The sequence below is a fragment of the Hetaerina americana genome, unplaced genomic scaffold (genome assembly GCF_022747635.1).
Source record: "Hetaerina americana unplaced genomic scaffold, ioHetAmer1.1.p SCAF_13, whole genome shotgun sequence".
Classification (NCBI taxonomy): Eukaryota; Metazoa; Arthropoda; class Insecta; order Odonata; family Calopterygidae; genus Hetaerina; species Hetaerina americana.
The window spans coordinates 14,786,752-14,806,410 of record NW_027286403.1 but is presented as its reverse complement, the minus strand read 5'-3'; the positions used below and the strand labels follow the sequence as shown (position 1 = coordinate 14,806,410).

General features: G+C 40.4%; 1 protein-coding gene across 9 annotated transcripts in view; it reads left to right on the top strand.

The window, feature by feature from the left end:
• Positions 1-19,659, top strand: part of p120ctn (adherens junction protein p120) — a 295,363-nt gene that overhangs the window by 171,115 nt on the left and 104,589 nt on the right. For 7 of the 9 annotated variants that reach the window (XM_071583294.1, XM_071583291.1, XM_071583293.1 and 4 more), the window contains 2 exons: positions 4,639-4,778; positions 18,618-18,683. In XM_071583294.1, the coding sequence (XP_071439395.1) occupies positions 4,747-4,778; positions 18,618-18,683 (98 nt within the window). In that variant the 5' untranslated portion in view covers positions 4,639-4,746. The remainder of the gene's footprint in view (positions 1-4,638; positions 4,779-18,617; positions 18,684-19,659) is intronic. The other 2 variants (XM_071583290.1, XM_071583289.1) reach the window with 1 other exon arrangement.

The window sequence follows — 19,659 nt, the reverse complement described above, 5'->3', positions numbered from 1 at the left end:
CAGAATTTTTCTAGGAAAAAGCACTTCGGTTGAAAACGAGTCTTGTTTGTAATGATCGGCAGTGCTAATACACTTCGGCTAATGCGAAATTGAAATTTCTGAGTTTATCACTTCTTTGCAGTAGCTGAGCGCCATGGATTGATGACGCGCTTGCGTCTGAAGGGGGGACTCACCAGCGTCATGAAAGATAAGAGGGGTCACTCGGGAATCACTTGACCCAGCCATCCTGCTGCGCCTTTATCCATTTCTTGCTCATAGGAAATGCGGCGATGTCTCGGGCCCTGTCAATTTTTTACTACTTTTCGTTTTTTTTAATACATCTCCTGCAAGGTGGCCGTATATCAAGTGTTTTATAGTCTCGTCTCATCCACTATACAACAAATTGGAGTGCTTTATGCCAGTTGGGTTCTCCTTTCCCGAAATTTCACTTTCCGTTTCGAAAACGGTAAGCTGGAAGGATTGTAATTCACCCGTAAAGAATTGATAATTTATCATATTAGAAAGTGCTTCCTTCTGTGTTATTCCCTACATTGTTTTCATTGCTCCCGTGTTATGTATTTGAACATTTTTCCTGGTATAGGTCTTTCCCATAAGATATTTTGTTAGAATAATATAGAATAAAATAAAACTCGTGTAGAATATTTTAATAACTGAAAAATTTTCTGCGTTTAAAAGAGCAAGGAGGTTGTTTAAATCCGATTGTATCCGTTTTCCTTTTCATCAGTTCTTCGGGTTCAGTCTGGAAGGTTGATAGAAAAAAATGCTCATATATTGTGCGAAATATTATAAGGAATAAATGAATTATGATAATAAAATAATAATACAATATATAATAATTAATTAATGAATAGTAAATGCAGTTTTTTTGGAGAAACCAAAGATCGACTAGAAACTCGAATAATAGCGAGACGCCACGTTGCAGAATGTAGAAAAATTGGCCCCCAGGCACAATACGGCCTGGAGGATTATTGTTTCTGAATTTCTCTCTTGTGCTAGCAAATTCTTAACTTATTTTCATGCACGAAGATGAAGGATATGCTGAATTTAGTATTCGCAACGTTTATTCCACTAACGGCAACTAAAGTCCTAATGGGGTTCTGAGTTACAAGATAAAATTCGTATTGCTTATTTATTGTTCCTTTGAAGTATTTAGTGGATGATTAGTAGATTTACGTATTAGGTTGCTTCAGTTTTTAGCCTTTATGTAATGCAGTTTTCATAACGATATTGAAGTGATGATACCTTATGTAGTATATCTGTGTCCTTTTAGCGAAGTGCTTCAAATATCAGCTTCTCCACGGATGTCGGTTGCCTAGTGCCCTGAAATAAAAAAATCTGGCCGTTATTTAGCATTTTTAATATTTTTTGGAATTCTACAGTATAATGTTATATGTTTACAATTTTCCGACTGTGAAACATAACAACTAAATTCAACTTTAAGCACCTTCGTTTGACCAGATGAATCTCAAATCTGATAATCAAGTCTTTGGGTTAGAATCCTAGTCGACAGTTTTTAGCGAAAAACTGTGATGTGGTTATTACTCGTGAGTTGCGGGTTCACTGAATTTTGGTGTATTAATCATTTATTTTTAGAAATGTGCAGTGTGATTAACAGATTTAGTGATTTATTTGTCCCCGAATTGTTTTTTTAAGGTCATGCATTGAACAGTTCCATATGCTCTTTCAATAAATTTTCCTATTAAACGGGCGGAAACATTCATGACTCTGGAATGTCGCGGCTAAGATATTTACGGAAAAATTAAAGATAAAACCTCTTTTCCTCGGTAAAACATAAAAGCCTTGCCCCAATTGGTTTCCACCTCTGCAGATACGGGTGATACGGAAAACACGGAAATTTCCGATGTGGCTCTTCCCGATATCATCAAATTTACGTTACCACCAGTGATATTTTTACAAGAGCCTTTGGTCCGAAGTATGTACGTACGTAGCAGCCCCAAGTCTTTGACGTCTTAGCCCCGTCCCTTTCACGGATATGAAATATTTTAATGGGAAGGCTCGCTATAGCTACCGGCAGGTCAACCGCTTTGAGGCGGGAATTTTCCACTACCATATTGAATGTTTCCGTTCTCTTCTCGAGAAATCCAAATGTCATCCATTCTCCCATTAATGCATTAGTTTATTACAGTTTCTAGTTCCTCCCCACCTACATACCCTTCACCCTTGGAAAAAGGGATAGGTACCGGAGATAGCGCAATCACATCCCCAACTTAGGCATCCTTAATGACGGCGAGTCAGTTTCGTTATCAAGACATTGGCCGGAACAATCTCTTAGAAATTCGAGTATATTGTTCCCTAAACAACCGGATGTATTTAGTAATAGTATAAGGGATTGTGGTGGTGATTTGTAAAGAAGTCGGTAATCACTTTAGACTTCTCAAAAGTCTCAAAAGTGAGTATATGGCCCTTCAAAGGATCGTATCCAATGTTGCACGGGTGCCCGGATACCGCAACATTAAAGGTAAAAGGATTCATATGTACGAAAATGCTTTCATTCTAAGGGTTCAGAAAATTCCGCTCCGTCTCTATTTAATTTAGTGTATCATGTTGATAAGGCTGGTGAACTGTGGAAGTATTTTACGGTGTTTTTTCTAAATAAATAATAAAGCAAATATCTCAGTCATATGGCCGACAACGAGGAGAGGGGTGACGATGCACCATGACCTGGAATAATGCCGTTTGGTTGCTATGACACAGTTTTTTAAATCCCGTTATGAATACGTGTATAAGTGCATCGATGACGCAAGTCTTTATTTTTGTATGTAATTTAAATTTTATGTAGCCATGATCTCAAAGAGAGGAAACACCTGTATTCCAAGAATTATTCTTAGTACAATTTGGAATTCAGGAATTTTCCGAAGAGTTGCGAAAACGATTTCACAAAAATATTTCGGAAGGGTCATCGAGTGGATTTTCAATTCATGAATGATATGTTCACATATTACTGCACTGCCACCGCTGATCTTAATTAGAAATAGCATCCATGGCATTTTATGCCACCCGCCTCTCAAAAGTTTATTCACGGAGCGTCTATGACGACGGCAGAAGTTTGGCCAATTTTCGTATTCAGGTGCTCCAGGGGCTCAAGCACCGATCCAGGCGCTTGGAAATGCGAATTTTCCGGGAGCGCAGTACAAGGGAAATTGCGAGAACAGCGGTAATTTACGTTTTTTTTCATTGGCTAGTCGTGTTCGCGTCCATTGCGTAATATCAGCAATGGGAATTCCTAATAAAGAAGGAATACTCTGCTCGTATAAAATCTTCTGTCGGTGGCGGTGGAAACGAGCGGTGTGATAACATGAACGGCGGTTGACTGAGTTGTGGACGTGTATATTTTAAATCCATTTCTCTGTTTAATCAAAAAGGTAATGTATTATTGAAAATGCGCATATGATCTTCATCTAATCTTCATCAAATGAATTATTACATCGCAGTATTATGGTAAACAATTAGTTGGCGGTGATGCACTGATAGGGGAAATGAATTGTTTTAATTCCAAAGAATACACAACTAAACGTAATGAAACTTTATCCGTCTGACCTTCTAATATTGCATTTTTAACACTGCAATTTTAATGTAACGATGTAGATTATTCCGATATTTTGTTTTCAGAACAGCCAAACATTGAATTGCATTCTCAATTACGTCAAAATCTAATTCATGAGCTCCGAAATATGAGTATGTAAATGTTGTTTTAAACGGCATGAATGAGGCACCGCTTTGTTTATTTTAATCCTAATGCGTGTCTGCTTCTCTCTGGACCTGGAGGAACCAAGACTTCCGCCATTCGGTCCGAGTTGTTTAAATACCTCCCTGTGATTCATCGGAGGCTCATCAGTAAATGAATTTACTTATTTTCTACACTTAACTTTTGTCGTCGCCCTAAATATTTTTTTTGAGCATTCCGCCAGGATTAAGAAAAACGAAAAGCCACGTGGAATGAAAAGTACCTTGTCCTCTTCATTCCTCAAGGTGAATTTCGACGTAATTTGATACCACCGAGTTTTATTTTTGCGGAATGTCGTATTCTTTTTTTACTTACTGCGACGAGTGGTTTTTGTGTCTGTAAGAAACGTAACAAGATTTTCCATGGCCGCGAGTATGATGGGATGTTGACATAGAAGTTCTTGTGAAGTTAGGTAAAATCCTATAGCCAATATTAAGAAAATAAGAAGGCTACGATAACGTTAGTGAATTTTATTTAAGTGAAGGTCTTATTCTATCACGGACGTATTCTTCCCGTCTTCGAGTGCCACATTGTGATTCAGATTTTAACGCGAGACAAGTGGTTCAGATCACACGCATATGTACATAATTAACACGCCGAGTATGCTTAAAAGGTATGAAAACACAATATGCGTTATTAAATGTTAAAATTGTTCAATTTATTTCAAAGTTGTTGTAGTCCAATTGGAATGATCGGTACTGTAAATTACAGTATTGTATAAATATTGAAGTCGCTTGCTGTCTATTCTACGGGTTCATTTATTTTGACTGCGAAAATACTATAATAAATCCATACTTGTGAGATAGTTGCGTCTTATTGATTCGTGCAATGTGGTATATTTAAAGGGTTGCTCTGTGTTTTCCATCACTCATTAAGCCTCTTTCCCTTTCTAGGTGAATTCCACTGGGGCACCTGATGCCGTCCATCCCGAGGTAGTACTTTGGGGGCCGTGTCTGAGAAGGACGGAAGCTGTCCCGGCTGAGCACCCAATCGACGCCGATATGTCCAGCAGCCAGCTGGTGGACTCATGCTTGTGAGTATAGAATCCGTTATTCGCTGGAATTTCCGTTCAAATGACCTGCACTAGCACTCCTTAAAAGTACGTGGCAAGACTGAAAGCACGCTAGAGGACAGGTCGGTCTTGAGCAAACTTAAGCCGGGCAACGCGTGCACCACTGTCCAGGGATGCTGCGCTTAGTGGATGAGACGGAGAGCACTTCCCTGACCCCATTGGAGTGTCACCTAGGCACCGGTGGCTTAATCGTTAGGTGCCAGCGTAATGCACTAAAGCAATCGAATCCATTTTCATAAATTCCCTGGGGGGAGGGGTCCCGGGAGAGGGGAGGGGGCGCAGGGTAAGGCGCAGAAGTGACACACTCGTTGGCATAGATTATTTTCCATACCACTCCACGCAGCTGTGGCCAAATGACTCCTTCCAGCGGGAAGTTTTTGCCCTCCGTCGGGCGCCGAGGTTACCCGAGGCGGAGCGTCATTTCGTGCTGTTGACCCGCGTTTGCACGGGGAACTCTCCTCCACGAGTGAGAGCGGCAGGGGGGGGGGGAGAAAGAAGGAGGGAAAAGAAAGCGGGAGGGGAGGGAGTGAGAGGGAGAGAATGGGAATGGAGGGAGGGAGCGAGCGTGCAGCTCTGATCACCGTCACCACTTTCATCCAACATCCGCGTCCCCGATGTTGCCACCCCTTTTTTTACATGCCACCCCTTGTGTTTTGTTTCCGAAAAATTAAGTGAATTTCGGGCAAAACGTGCGTCCTTATGCTGCAGTATTATGCTACCCGCCGACGAGTTTACTATTTTTTTTACGCACACCCTCCCCCTTCCACACCTCTTTTCGCCTGTGGCGGATCTATATGGACAGGATTGAGCACAAATGACTTCTTCTTTTGCAATATTTTACTCGTGTCGTTTTCTTCACGATCCATATTTCCCCTGATCGGCAAAACCTTACTAAAATTCGCTTGCATGGGCATGTGCGATTTTTTTCAGCCGTTCAGGCACCTGGATTTTTTGTGTTCCTTCTAAATGGTCGAATGAGCTGCGACATTGTTTGCATACCACTAGAAATAATGTATTTTTTAGTATCAAATATTTGGTTAGATTTTCGTTGAAACTGATTGGGCATTTTTGAGTCCACCCCGGTGAAAAAATTTCGTCGTCGTGTCGATGTGTGTTTGGTGACGCGTCAGTTTTAATAGCTTTTGTTTGACATAATTCATCGCGCAAACGATACATGGATTCGGGTAGACGTTTAAAGGCAGAGTAATAACGGTAATTGAGGAAAAAATGAACGAAAACACAAAATAAAATTCTTCTCGATAAAAATGACGTGAATTAGTCAAACGATATCTTTTGATCTTTATTTGAACTAATTAATCTTGAATTTTGTAAGTAAAAGTAGGCATGTTAAGGAATTCATTCTTCCTCCGAGGAAATGGGGGTGCACACATGTAAAGGGTGCTAAATCAAGGTTGAAATCACTACGGTTGAATACATGCTGTTTTAGATAGGTTTGCATTTATATAAAAACCCTCGGGAATGCATGATTTCAGTGGTATAAGTTCCAAATTTCTCTTTGTTCTCCATTAGATTATATCAAAAACATTCCCAAAAATTCTTTCAAGCTTATCTTGGAAGGCATCGAGGTCATACCGCGAGACATTTGAGGAGACTATGACAATTGCCTGCAATGGATTGGCCTTTTATATACAAGTATGATGCAAAAAGTCAGAGAGTGTTAGGCATTTGATTTCTTGTACAAAATTTGTGCCTTGACGAGATTAAATACATGATTTTTGGATTTTGAACAATTGGGCAATTCTACTTTTTTTGTGAAAGTTTGCAAAGAATTGAAATCTTAACAAAATTATTGAAATTGTAAGTAATTACATTTTTTTTACGTTACGCGTTCGTTCGAGTCGGATTTTTAGTTTAGATTGTTGGCTTAAACGTTTTTCTTTCATTTATTTAATTTTGTACGGAATCAACTCGAAGCATTTTTAATAATAGATTCATTAATTGTGTTTATCGTCACATTTCGGAATCAGGCTTGCTTGCGTAATACTCATTAGGCATCGTCGTTTATAGTTAGTAAAAGAAGTGGAGGATGGGCTCAAAAGTTACTTCTAAAAGTGGAGTGCATTTTATTTGGGAATTTATGAATTTAGGAATGGATTGACATTAGCGTCGCCACGCCAACTCGTATTTAAGCCTTGTGGAAGTTTGATTGCAAATTATATCCTTATGGTATTGTCGATTGTTTGCATCAGAAGCTTACCGAATGCGAAAATCATTTACTCGTGCAGTGTTATTGATAAAGCATGAAATTCTTTCCCTCTCCAGTTGTGTTTTCCGTTTCAAATTGCGGTGTTCAGCGCAAAAGCACTTCTCGAGCGAGCAACTTCCTGTAACAATGCGCGAAACCACTACGCCGGAGGAAGCTTGACCTGAGTGCACTTCAATTTCACCTTAATTCCACCTCGGCCAAATCCCACGTTATTGTTTCCGCCAATTGCGTCTGTGTAGAGGTTTTGAATCTAAATCGTGGCGTGACCGTCGGCTTCGGGGCTGAAACATTGAAATATCATTTAGAGTTTTAGGTTCAAGTGAATGTTAAGTAAATTTATTTCGGAGATGCTCTGATGCAATTCACATGTTCATTTTTAATTCAATTTACCGTCAGAGGCTGGTATTTTATTTCTCTCGCTTGACTCCATTCCCATTTTGGATTCAAATAAATCGGCGGCGAGCACTTGCTCGTACTCTCCAATGCTCTAGTAATAATCCCCTAACATTTTTGGGTTGCACACTTGCTGAGTAACTTTCATTAATTACTGAATAAGGTTGTACAACCCTTTCAATTATCGAGAATATTAATGCGTTGCGTCTAACTAATTGCGCTTGTACATAAAAGCACAAGAAACTCTCCTCCGCATCTCTAGATATGGTCTTTCTCATAATTTTTCGGATGGATGTAAACAGTTGTGTCGTAGTATATTTTGTATTTTGTGAAGCCGGAAGTTCTCTGGGAAACGAGGATAAATGTTAAAAGGGTCGATTATTCTCCCGATACATCCGAAAAGTTTATTCGCTGGGTCTTTAGTCCAGTCATTTGCTCTATCATCAGTCACCATTGTTTTGGTAGGTTTACATTTTTGAACTCGTTTTTCAAGTCGAAAGTCTTACGTGTTTATGGTCTTGTTTTGAGATTCGTTAAAATATAACGCTATAACAAGCCAATTTTCTCTTTTTAATGCTTTAAAAATGCCGTGGGGAATATGTAAATGAGTGCTAGAGATCCGTAGTGGTATTACGAAGTGTATAGCAAATTGTGGGGATAGGGAAATGGAGATGGGAAATATGAAAGGAGGAATTAAATGTATCTTTCGTGGAAACGTAAGGGTGAACCATAAATGGTAAAATTATCCTTAAAAAGTATCCATAAAATATTAAAACGTGGTTTAAAATCTCTTCATTTTTAATTATGCACTGAATTAAAAAAGACAGAAGTGATTTTATTTGGTAACGTAGGAGTTGATTTTGTGGCATTTTATGCATTCGCATCTTCCTTCTCGCCTAATTCTGGGGTGATTCCTTTATTTAAAAATATTTTTTTAATATTTACAAGTCATATTGACTCTGGTAGGTAGTTAGACGTGTTAACTGCAGTTTATTCCAAGAGGCGTGTCAGAATATCAGGGCTAGGCTTACAAGACTCCTTCGTCTATTGCAAAATATTATTAAAATTTTGCTTTCTGATAATGAGGATGTAAAGCGATTGAGGTAACGATCAACTGGCATACCTGTACCTACCATCCTCGTAGGTTTCGTTATTTAGGTCATAGTTGAACGAATTGCTTTTTCTTGGAATGTATGTATCATAGGGAAATTTTGGGCGAAGATGTGAAGCAATAAAATACTATATGTAAGTTAGATATTAATTTAAATTCATTGCAGTGGCAGGTCTATGTGTCCCTTGATTAGAGTAATAAGAAATTCCACACATCATTATTATTCCGTCTACATCAGTTCTAAACCCATATCGAAGTCAAAGGGCCCATGGTTTAAAGGAGTATGGTGGAAGAAAGCAGTAGGAAGCTCACTACAATTCTAAATCCTTTGGCAACACACGCGTTCAACTCCCGAGATATATGTTCATATAAATATGAAATCCCAGTTGATATAAACAGGTATACAGACATACCTATAAACATTCACACACATATATATATATATATATATATATATATATATATATATATATATATATATATATATATATGTATATATATATATATATATATATATATATGTATATATATATATATATATATATATGTATATATATATATATATATATATATATATATGTATATATATATATATATGTATATATATATATATGTATATATATATATATGTATATATATATATATATGTATATATATATATATATATATATATATATATGTTTTCGTAGATGTAACACGGAAGTGCCGAATAGTACAATACACAGTAACACACAATATAGAAACACAAAAAAAAGAACACTCACACGTTATTTCTTGATATTTCGACGGAAACAATCCGTCTTCATCTGATGATATGCATATATATATGCATATATATTATGTGTGTGTGTATATATATATATATATATATATATATATATATATATACACACATAATCACGTGTGTGTGTATATATATATACATACACACACACACACATATATATATATATATATATATATATATATATACCCAAACACACGCACTCTTGAAGAGGGGTTTATTTTAATGTAGGATTTCAGGTTTTTTTCCTTAAGGGAGACGAGGGATTGTCGCCGTACCGGTAGCAGCTAGTGCCCATAGGGGTTAGGTGGAAGAAGGACTATCTAGTCTCAGTCTCGTCCCAATAGAGACGCTAATTATTATAATCCAAAACCTTCCCTTGACCTGTAGATTACCGAGAACAGCTAGGAACGCCGCACGCCCCCACCTGTGCTGCGCTCAATCGGTCGTTGATCGTTCTCGAAATGCCATAATCAGAACGGCTAAGTGTGAATGGGCCACTGCTAGAAATCCTCAGCTGGCTAATCTGTATTTTTGACTGCGACGCTCCAAAAGGGAAGGGTTGTTAGTCGAACGGCATTATTACAGTAATTGGCGATTAATGCCCTTAAAACAGTTCAATTTGTCATAAGTTATGTTTCCTACTGTTGTGACTTCGAATTGCGCTAAGAAGAAACGATTCCGTACAGCGGTCGGTTCTGCAGTCCTGGTCTCTTCTACCGATGTAAGCGACGCTAGGATTATTCTTTTCGTCTTTTATCGTTAAACTCGAATGTTTCGTAGATTTCAAAAACTTTGTCCTGCCCATAATCTGGGTGATTCCGTTGTCTGCAAGCCTAGGCCCTACAATAGCATTTTAACGTTTTCTGTTCGTTTCCAACGATTCTACGAACTTCTGCGACTGAAACGGACGAAACTGGCAGCTTTCCCTTATATCTTGTTATTTATTTTATTTATTTATTTTATTTATTTAGTAAAAATTGTGCACATACAGCAGGATTGCCAATTTACAGTGACACATATAACAGGAACATATAAGGACACAAACATACAAACATCAACAAGACTATACTATTGAGGGAGGTGTGAGAGATGTGTCAGAGAAAGGTTTATGAATGTGTTGGCTGGGAGTGAGAGGGGGTCGATACTTTCGGGAAGGGAATTCAGTAAAGCGGGGAGACGAAAGAAAAGGGACCGTTTGGTGAGGGACAATCTGGGAACGGGTTGGTGGAATAAAGAGCGATCGCGGGTAACTCGGGGGGGAACTCTGAAATTGATAAGGGAAATTAGTTCAGGACAGTCGTTAATGGAGTTAAGGGTGTTATGCATGAGTTTTAAATCGGATTTTAGACGTAGAGTGGAGAGATTACAAATCGAGAGCGAGGAAAGAAGTGATTCAGTGGGCGAGTCCCGAAGATGGGGGACTCTGTACTTGACAATTTTACTGAAAAAATTAGTTATCGTGTTAAGGGTATTAAGGTTAGATAGGGCAGACATTGACCATATAGGGGAGCAGTAGGTAATAAATGGTAAGATAATGGTTGAGAAATATGCGGTTAGAGATTGTACATCTTTTATTTCTGTGTAGCGGTAAAGTAGACCTAGAAGAGACATGGCTTTGCATTTAACTGCTTTGATATGACCTGAGAAATTTAGTTTGCGATCAGTTAATACACCAAGATCCTTGACAGAAGCAACACGATTCAGAGGAACTGAATTAATTGTATAGTTAAAGGTAAGAGGAGATTTTTTTAGGGAGAGAACTAGAGTATTGCATTTATTTGAGTTTAAATTTAGCATCCATGTGCTGCACCATTCTGAAATTTTATTTAAAGCCTCCTGAAGGTGGTAGCAATCCGTGGGGGAATTAATTTCCTTAAAAATTTTGCAGTCGTCGGCATATAGTAACGTGTGGGCTAGGGAGGTCGGGACTAGGGAAGCTAAGTCATCAATGTACAGATTAAAAAGATATGGTCCGAGAATACTACCTTGAGGAACTCCAGATGTCACAGAGGACCAAGGAGATGAGGCAACGTACGTAATCAAGTCCTTTTTCCAAGGGTCCCGAACACTAGACGCGGGTCGTTTTGTTACCAACGCGGAATAAAGTCTCCTTAACTCTTTATGTTTCAAATATTTCCCCAAGCTTTCGTTTTTTAAACCTTGGTTTCCTTTACCGTAGGCCCAAAGATGTACGAAACTGTAACTCTTTCCTCGTGTTATACTGTGAATCCCAGTTACTTGAATGTGTACAAAAACATTATTTCTAACCATCCGAGTCTGTAGGTGTATTGGTGTGGGTATTTCTTTTCACAAGCATTTATAAATGCGCGTTTTTTTAGATTTAATTGAATACCCCACACCTGGCACAAATCACCAATATTGTTGAGATCGGTGGAAAGAGCCCCGCCTTCCGATTTATCAATTAATTCACAGTAGGCGACGGAGGATTTTGATGAATATCCTTTCATAAACCGAGGTGAACGTCGTGTTTGTTGGGCAGGTGGTTGTTTGTCACTCTATTTAGAAAAGCCTTAATGATAAGTGTTAAACAAATGTGCCCCGAGTGTGATTAATGCCGGATTGAAATGCAGTTGTAATGGAAATGCAGTGGTTTTATCTCACTCGTGGCCCTAGTGGCCTGCCTGCGTGGTGGAATGCGATTCTTCACTGTCCTCCCCACCACTCTCCGACTCCCATTCCGACGTCCGCCGTGCAGTTTTCTCAGTGACGCGTCGGGGTGTGGAATGTGGCGGAATGGATTTAAGTTTTTGGCCGTTTCGTATTCTTTATAACAGTTTCGCAGGCTGGACGTTAGCCATAATTCGCCACACAGTTCGACTCATAATTTTAAATCTCCTAACCTTCTATTCTAAGCACGTGGAAAAATATCTTCGGCGGGGAAATTTTAGCGTTTTAGGGAATCTTAACCTTAACGGAATGAAGTGTAATCCCAGATATTTGTCTGGAATTCTCATAAATTGTATTTCGTTCTCAAGTTCCGAGTTCCCTCAGGCGATTACTGTGATGGTTTTTAAGCCTCATGTTTCATGATGAATTATATCAGTTAAACTTGATGGTTATTGAGCATTTGTGCGGGTTTTTCTGATAATGTGTCTATCCTTTCATGGGTTGAAGCACGGGATTGAAACGACCAGTCTGAGGGAGCGCGAGACTATTGCACAAAGTCACCTCGCTCAAGTTTCACGAGACAGGAAACAGTTATTCTCATTTCCACAATTGAAGGCCGAGTCTTGCCCTACTTAGAGGCGATATAGCGTGCCACACGTTAATTCCGAGCGGGATCTATAATGTGGAAAGTGTCTTGGAGGAATAGAAAAATCCGCAACTACTTGCTCTCGTACTACCCAGTACCTCACCGTATAGGAGACCCCTACCATTGTGAGTTTTCATACCCAAGAATAGTATTTTTTTAGAGTACTCAGCACGTTTATGTTTTCCGTGCACTTGGCTGACGGAGTGCCGCGATGGCATTGACGGGAACGACGCACAGAAATATCTCGTGGTCTCGTGAGAAAAAATGTGAGCGTAGTGCAGTTTTTTTCATATAGTTTTGCTAAAATGATGCAAGTCTACGCTTTAAGTTATAAGTCTACTCTCTAAGTTATTTTTTTATTTAATGCGTCTTTTTACGTGGCAACTTTTGATACACGCGTGTGTTAAAACCTTCACCTCATTTTTTTTTTAGCTTTTAAGTTATGAAAAAAATTGTCTGTCACACGTACCGTGGCTGTTTTTGGTGAAACATTGCTATCACCGAAATTATTTTTAGGTTTTTAATCTTCTGTAGAACCATTTTGCCTTGAAAGACTCTTAGTTGAGTCATCAGCAAATGTACAAGGCAATTTGAAAGAGCCTGTGCTACTTCTTTCGATGCCTGGTGCAGAACGGAATACATTTCCATGCTTGCAGGCGACCGAGTTAAATTCGTTTTTATTTTTGTTTCCATTTCGGTGTCGATATTGAGAGAGAGGTCCTAGCTCTTTAAAAGAAATGTCTGCCGTTAAATAGATTTCCGTCCAAAGGAACTGTTTATTTCCCATTGAAAATATAGAGACGATGAAAATGACGTGCTTGCGCAGGTAAAGCACATAGTTAAGTGCAGCCGTTCCTGGTGAGGCGTGTTTTGAAGAAGTTAATGGACAGTGTGTGGCATGAAAACGCGGGAAATGGAAGAAATTGAAAATTATTTTTCTCTAACCAGGTGGTCACAGGTTAGAACATTCGGGACGCTACCTGTTCGAAAACTCCCGGGATTCGAGCGTGGTAGGATGTAAACTTGGGCCGCTTGACAAAATGGAAATATGTGCTCATCACGTCCAAGGGATTCGAATGGTTTTTGACAAGATAATATTGATCACTCTCGAAACAGAGGAGGGATGTACGAGACAGACCACCCTCGTGTATCCATAGATCTCCATCGCCTAAATGTTGGAGGACGTCGCATGCGTGGTGAGAGGATCACGATCGCGGAGGTCACAGCAAGTGGTCTGGATAGAGGGGTGAGATGTCACCATGTAATCATTTCCCAATTTACGTTATTTTTACTCCCCCTGGCCCTGTTAAAATTCCTTTCATCGCTCCTATATTCTCATGTATCGCCCTTAGTAGTAGTAGTTTTAGGGGAGGCGACCGACAGCTAAGGTCATTTGAGCCGTTAGGGATGGATGGGAAAGGATGAAGGGTGGAGAGAAACCCGACGTCGGCATTAGCTTACTCTTGTCGAATGGCGCCAAGGGGTCCGCAGGGGAGTACGACGTCCCATCCGACGGACGTGTGAGTGCTCTCAACAAAGCACCTCAACTAGGGATCGGGATACCACTAAAAAATATCTGCCGCCTCCGGGATTCGAACCCGGGCCCTCTGGGCCAGTACGTTAGCCACCGCACCATTCCGATCCCCTCGCCCCTCGTGCTATGTAAAACGGACTATCAGTGTTAAATCTATCCGCATATCGTGCAAAAATTTCATTTGGATTTCGGTCCTTCTCTATTACTAAATGCAATGATCCGCAAAGGACCTCCAGGGAGTTTTTATTTTGACAGTGGCCAGTAACATTTAAAATCCCATTTTTCGCTTTATAGGACACTTAAACCGTGAAGATTTTTTTACTGTCGAAGATAATTCAGAAAATTGACGGAGACAGCCTTTGAGACAAAGCATCGTCAAAGATAAGGGTCGTGCATTTCATTCCAATAGGAAGTTATCGTGTTGATTGATTGGGCTATCAATTTTTTTGATAAAACTGCAAAAGGGAATGCCTCGAATCCACACTCTGGCCCTCGTGTGTCCGTTAGTCCTTTTATCTAATGGGTATGAATTTTGTTAAAATATTCTTTCTGAGTTCATTTTCCAATGCCAATTCGAAAGATCCTAAATCCTATCCGACCTTTGACACCCTAGGTTTTTTAGTCTTATCCGATCCATCGGATAGCACTCGAATATTGTCTCGGATGCTTCTGCTTTTGTTTTTAGTTTGAGATTCCTTGAGGATACGCCAAGGGGAGGAGAAATCTCGTCCCTTTACTCGCAATGGTTTCTATTGCGTAGAGCATTCTGGAAGCTATTTCAACTAATCACTCGCATTCGTCGCGCATCCGTTGATTGCACATGATTGGATTTGTTCGTTTGAAATTAAAATCCTCTTCTCTCATGACTGTTTCCATGTAAGATCTGCGTCCTCACAATTCCATTGCATTTTTTTTCTCAACGTTACCCGAAGGCCTTGCCCTATAATTCGTTTTTTTAAGTGAAATTGTAATGATTCACTTCTCATTGCTCGGAATTATTGACTTGCCAAATGCGTAAGTTTTGCCGTTCCGGTGAATCCATTATTAACCTCATGCCCGGGCATATTATTACTTTCGCAAAACATTTGAGTTCCAGTAATCAAGAGAACTGTTTTATGTGCAAGCTATTGGGCCCTGCAAGAAATATATGAGTCACACAGTAGCACCGTTCGACATAGTTTGCAGATGAGTCGTGTATTGTATTAAAGTTTTTTCAGTCTAGCCACGTCTGAAGAGCTCTGCGCCTGCGTGCTAACAGAAAATTCTCTTCCGAGGCATCCACACGTGCATGTGAAACTGTTTTGAAGGCTATAAAGAGCACGCCCGTTTTCCCCCGACTCCCTCTCTTCTCTTATTTCCTGGTTTCCTCATTATCGCTGCTTACAACCCTCGCGAATAGCCTTGTTTTTCCTCTCTTTTGTTTGGCTTCTTTGCCGCTGTGCCGTTTGAACCCCCCCCCCCACCGCTTCCGTTTTCTAGCTAAGTAAACAGTGGGGCGAATTTTCGGATTTCGAAACTTGATGCCCATGGCCGTTGTGTTTCCGTTTTCGATGACGATGCCCTGAAGGTGTGTTCTCATAGAACGCATCGCACTCACGGATGGATCAGTCATCGAGGTCCCGCCCACGGGGTTGCGAAACGATGTTTGTCGGATCTTCCTCCGCACCCCACGTCAGTCACGCCGACGCTTCGAGTGAGGTGCGTTAAACTCAGCTATCGTCCTCCGGCCGGCGTTGCGTCTCCGTCCTCGCTGTCCATTTGTGGTTGCGGGGATGGGCCCGGTTTACCAGCGTCGAAGTCCACTCGTTTACTCGATGAGAGCGGGCTTTCGGTGTCGTGCTCGCCCGGATTTCAAAGTGCGAAGAATTTCTCGAGTCGAAGTACGACAGTGCTTAATCTCAATAGAACTTACTCAACACTAGTGACGCACGCGGAAGAATGGCAACATTGATTTCAAGCCGAGATTGCACGCTATGTTCGCCTTGCGGTTCACAGGTGAATTCAAGGGAAAAAAGGGCTCGTTCTCTGTCTCACTCTCTCTTTCCGAGTCGAACTAGGGCCTCATTTGTTACGTTTGCTCCGCTTGCTTCTCGTGATGTCGACTTTAGGGTGCTCGTTCCGGCGATCACTCACCGAGTGTGCACACCGTGAATCCAAAAGGTCCGTGGCAGCTTCCTTCTGGGGGCTCTCGTTCCGTAATTCATCTTTAAAACCTAATTATGGATCGTGGCTATTAACTTCTTGGCATCTGCTTCTTTTTGCCTTACGTCGAGCCCGGAAAAGTTTGGCAATCGGTCAGTTAAACATATACAATATTTACTAATATTTAGTGTATTAAACGGAGTACCCTTCGTGACGGATTGATTTAGAACTTATTATTTTTTTAATTCTTGCAATACATCCATTTTTGCCTTTCACTTTTTTAAAGCGAATTATCTACATTCATAATTTAATTTATATTCAAATTCTAATCACGGCCGTGATGTCTCGGAACTGTTTGAGCCCACAACGGATTAACTATATTTGATATCAATGAAAAAAAGAGTCGCATCAAATGCTATCATGCACTTAGTTAATGAAAGGAAATTCAGCCAACGAACCCGTGAATGACATGAAAAGACAATAAAAAGGGCGGGTTATTTGGTTATACGGATGGAACTGAATACGTATTTATTCCGCCATAGTGAGCGAGTTCCATATTTGTGTGATGGCATCGAGCAAAGACTAAGTCTCTATATTTTTGGTTTACCGTGTGCACTATTCTTGCTTAACGTGCTTGATATTCAGGGAGCATTCTTAGCGTCCCCATTCCTTCTCAGCAGTCGACCCAGGATCTCGATCAATATGAACAACTCCTTCGTAGTGCTGCGTGTGTGCCGGAGTGATGCACCATCTCGCTGACAAAACGTTGGGAGGAATTTCTTGGCCAAATATGGCCAGTTTTGCCCTCTCGACCGGAATCCCCATCACACGGACAGTAATAAAAACACTGAAATAGTCCAACAATTTCAAAGTGTAAAAATCACTCGTCTTGATCGGGATTCGAATCCGGATCCCTCGGATATCCGGCCGAGTGCTTTAGCCAGTTGAGCTATTGAGGCGTCCTCTTTAACGCTGAGGTTTTTATAGAGTTTAAGAGGACGCCTCAATAGCTAAACCGCCTAAACCTCTCGGCCGTTCATCGAGGGATCCGGGTTCGAATCCCAAGTCAAGGCGTATGATTTTTACACTGAAATGTTTGCATTGAAATGCAATTTAGCGGACGAGTTCGTGAAAAGTTACTATAGCGGTATCTCCCGCAGTTTCTTGGAACTGTGAAATAGTGTTTGTTGAAAGCGTCATTTCATTTCACTGGAGTGTAAAGAATGATTATGTCGAATTCCCTTGTACATACATTCCCGAGGGAAAGCGTTAAAGCGTGCCTTTGGTCACCTTCGCGTTCCTCGAATGCTAAAAATCCCTACTAAGGCGCCAGTGTAAAACTATAAAAAAACCATGCATTTAAAAAATTCATAGTTTCCTGTTCCTTGGAATGCCATGATAGTGATAGTTCTTAAATTATATTCAGTCTCTCCTCATAGTTAAAATAGTATTTCGGCCGCTTTATCGTGAATGCAGATTTCTTAAGTGTTTTTTTCATTAATGGGTAAATTTTATTTCATTCTGTTAGCCTCCTATTTTCTAAGATAAATTTACTGTAAATCCTTATTTTCAGCAGCAGAATTTTCGTTGGATTATGTTTTCCAAGCGGTGGCAGCCGTTGAGGTAGTCCGAAAAAATGTGTTAAATTACGAAATTTTCTTAATATTGTCTATTGCCAAGAGTCAACATAAGTTGATCATCGTGGGGAAATTTTTGAAATCTCTTTATAAAATTATTTCATTAGGAATGATTTTTTTGGAATTTTGCTTGCCAAATATCAAAGCCCAATACCCCTTACCGGTCATTTGTGCTCATCTCATCCTTTTTTTTCGTTTCCCTGAATTGCTGTAATCACACTTGGATGTCCTTGCGTGCTGAATGTGTGTGACAATGTGTTTCCTCTTCCAAATAAATGTTTACTACACCATTAGCCCAGCCCTACATTAATGATACTGAAATCATGTTTGCAGTTGCGGGTAGCACTTAGGGCGTGCGAGAAAGTGTGGCGTCAATTGTTTTGTAGCGCATGGTTATTACTTCATAGCGCACCTACGGGTCTAGTGCAACACCCCTTCTCCCCCCCCCCCCCGTTTCCCGCGTTTTCTACCCAGCTATGTCTCACCTTCCCCATTCGCTGCTAGCAAAAATGCACTCCTTCACCATCTCTTTCCCCCCCCTCCCCCACCACGCATTCCCCCCTCCACTCCTCACCACCCCCTTCCACTCGAAGGCGGATACATCCCCCGCTCCTCAGAGGGGGGGGGGCGTTTATTCGGGGAGGAGTCCTCCTCATCCCTCACTCTCTCATCATGTCCTCCGCTTTGCACCTTAGGCTGGTGAATCGACGGGTTGAGCAGAGGCAGGAGCACAGCATCACCCGAACGGAAATCACTCAGAGGTATAATTTTTCGTCAAGTGTTGCGAGCATGCCGGTACCTGCACGACGCCGCTCATGTTTGTTGGAATGCCCGCCTGTCTTGTGAAATTGTTTTGTGTCCCCGCATGATCCTGCTTGGCTTGTTTACTATCGTTTTGCTTTTGTTCACATGTATATGTTGTCGCTGGCTTTTGTCGTGTGTACTCTTGGGAGTGTGGATGTTAATGCTCTCCGTATTTTTATTGGATCATTTATTCCGAGAGTAAGGGGAGTCGTATGGGGACGCTCCTGAACTCATCGTCGTTTCCTTCCTGTTGTGTTTCAAGCGTTCTGGTAATCAAACTGTACGGTAAACATCGGAGTCAAGGCCACTTCTCTTCAGTAAAAAGCACTGCTGCGTTAATGTTAAGAATGAATCCATTTGCTTTCACGGTGATTTTTGGGACTTAAGATTTGCAACATCGTGTCTTGACTCCCTGTTATCTTGTATTAACTCCGAAAGATTTGTGACTTGTAAAAGTTAGGGTTTGTTGTTCTACCGCAAATCCTTGTTTAACCTTAAAAATTTTATACCATAATGAAGGGATTTATTTATGGATGCGTAGCACTGTTTGAGTATTTTGAGATAAGGTAATCACATTCTTCGTTTTCCATGGAGGAAACTTGGATACATTTTAAAATTACATGAAACTAAATTTCTTTTCCTGTAAAATCTTCTTTGGGTATGCCTTTGGGTTATTTCACGTATTCCCGAATTTGTCGTCTCGGTTCAATTCAGCGAGCGGCCATTCTCTGTTCATTATGAGAAAAGCATATTCTCTGGTCATTGGAAAAATTAAGGACCACTATGCTGGAGGTCTGTAGTCTTTATTCCATGCGTCAAATGATGACCTCTCACGCTCTTCAGTTCGTTTGCTTGCGATAATAGGTTATTTCAGTAAATTTATGACCTATGTCGGTGCGGATACTTCGTGTATGCATCGCAGACGTTAAAATT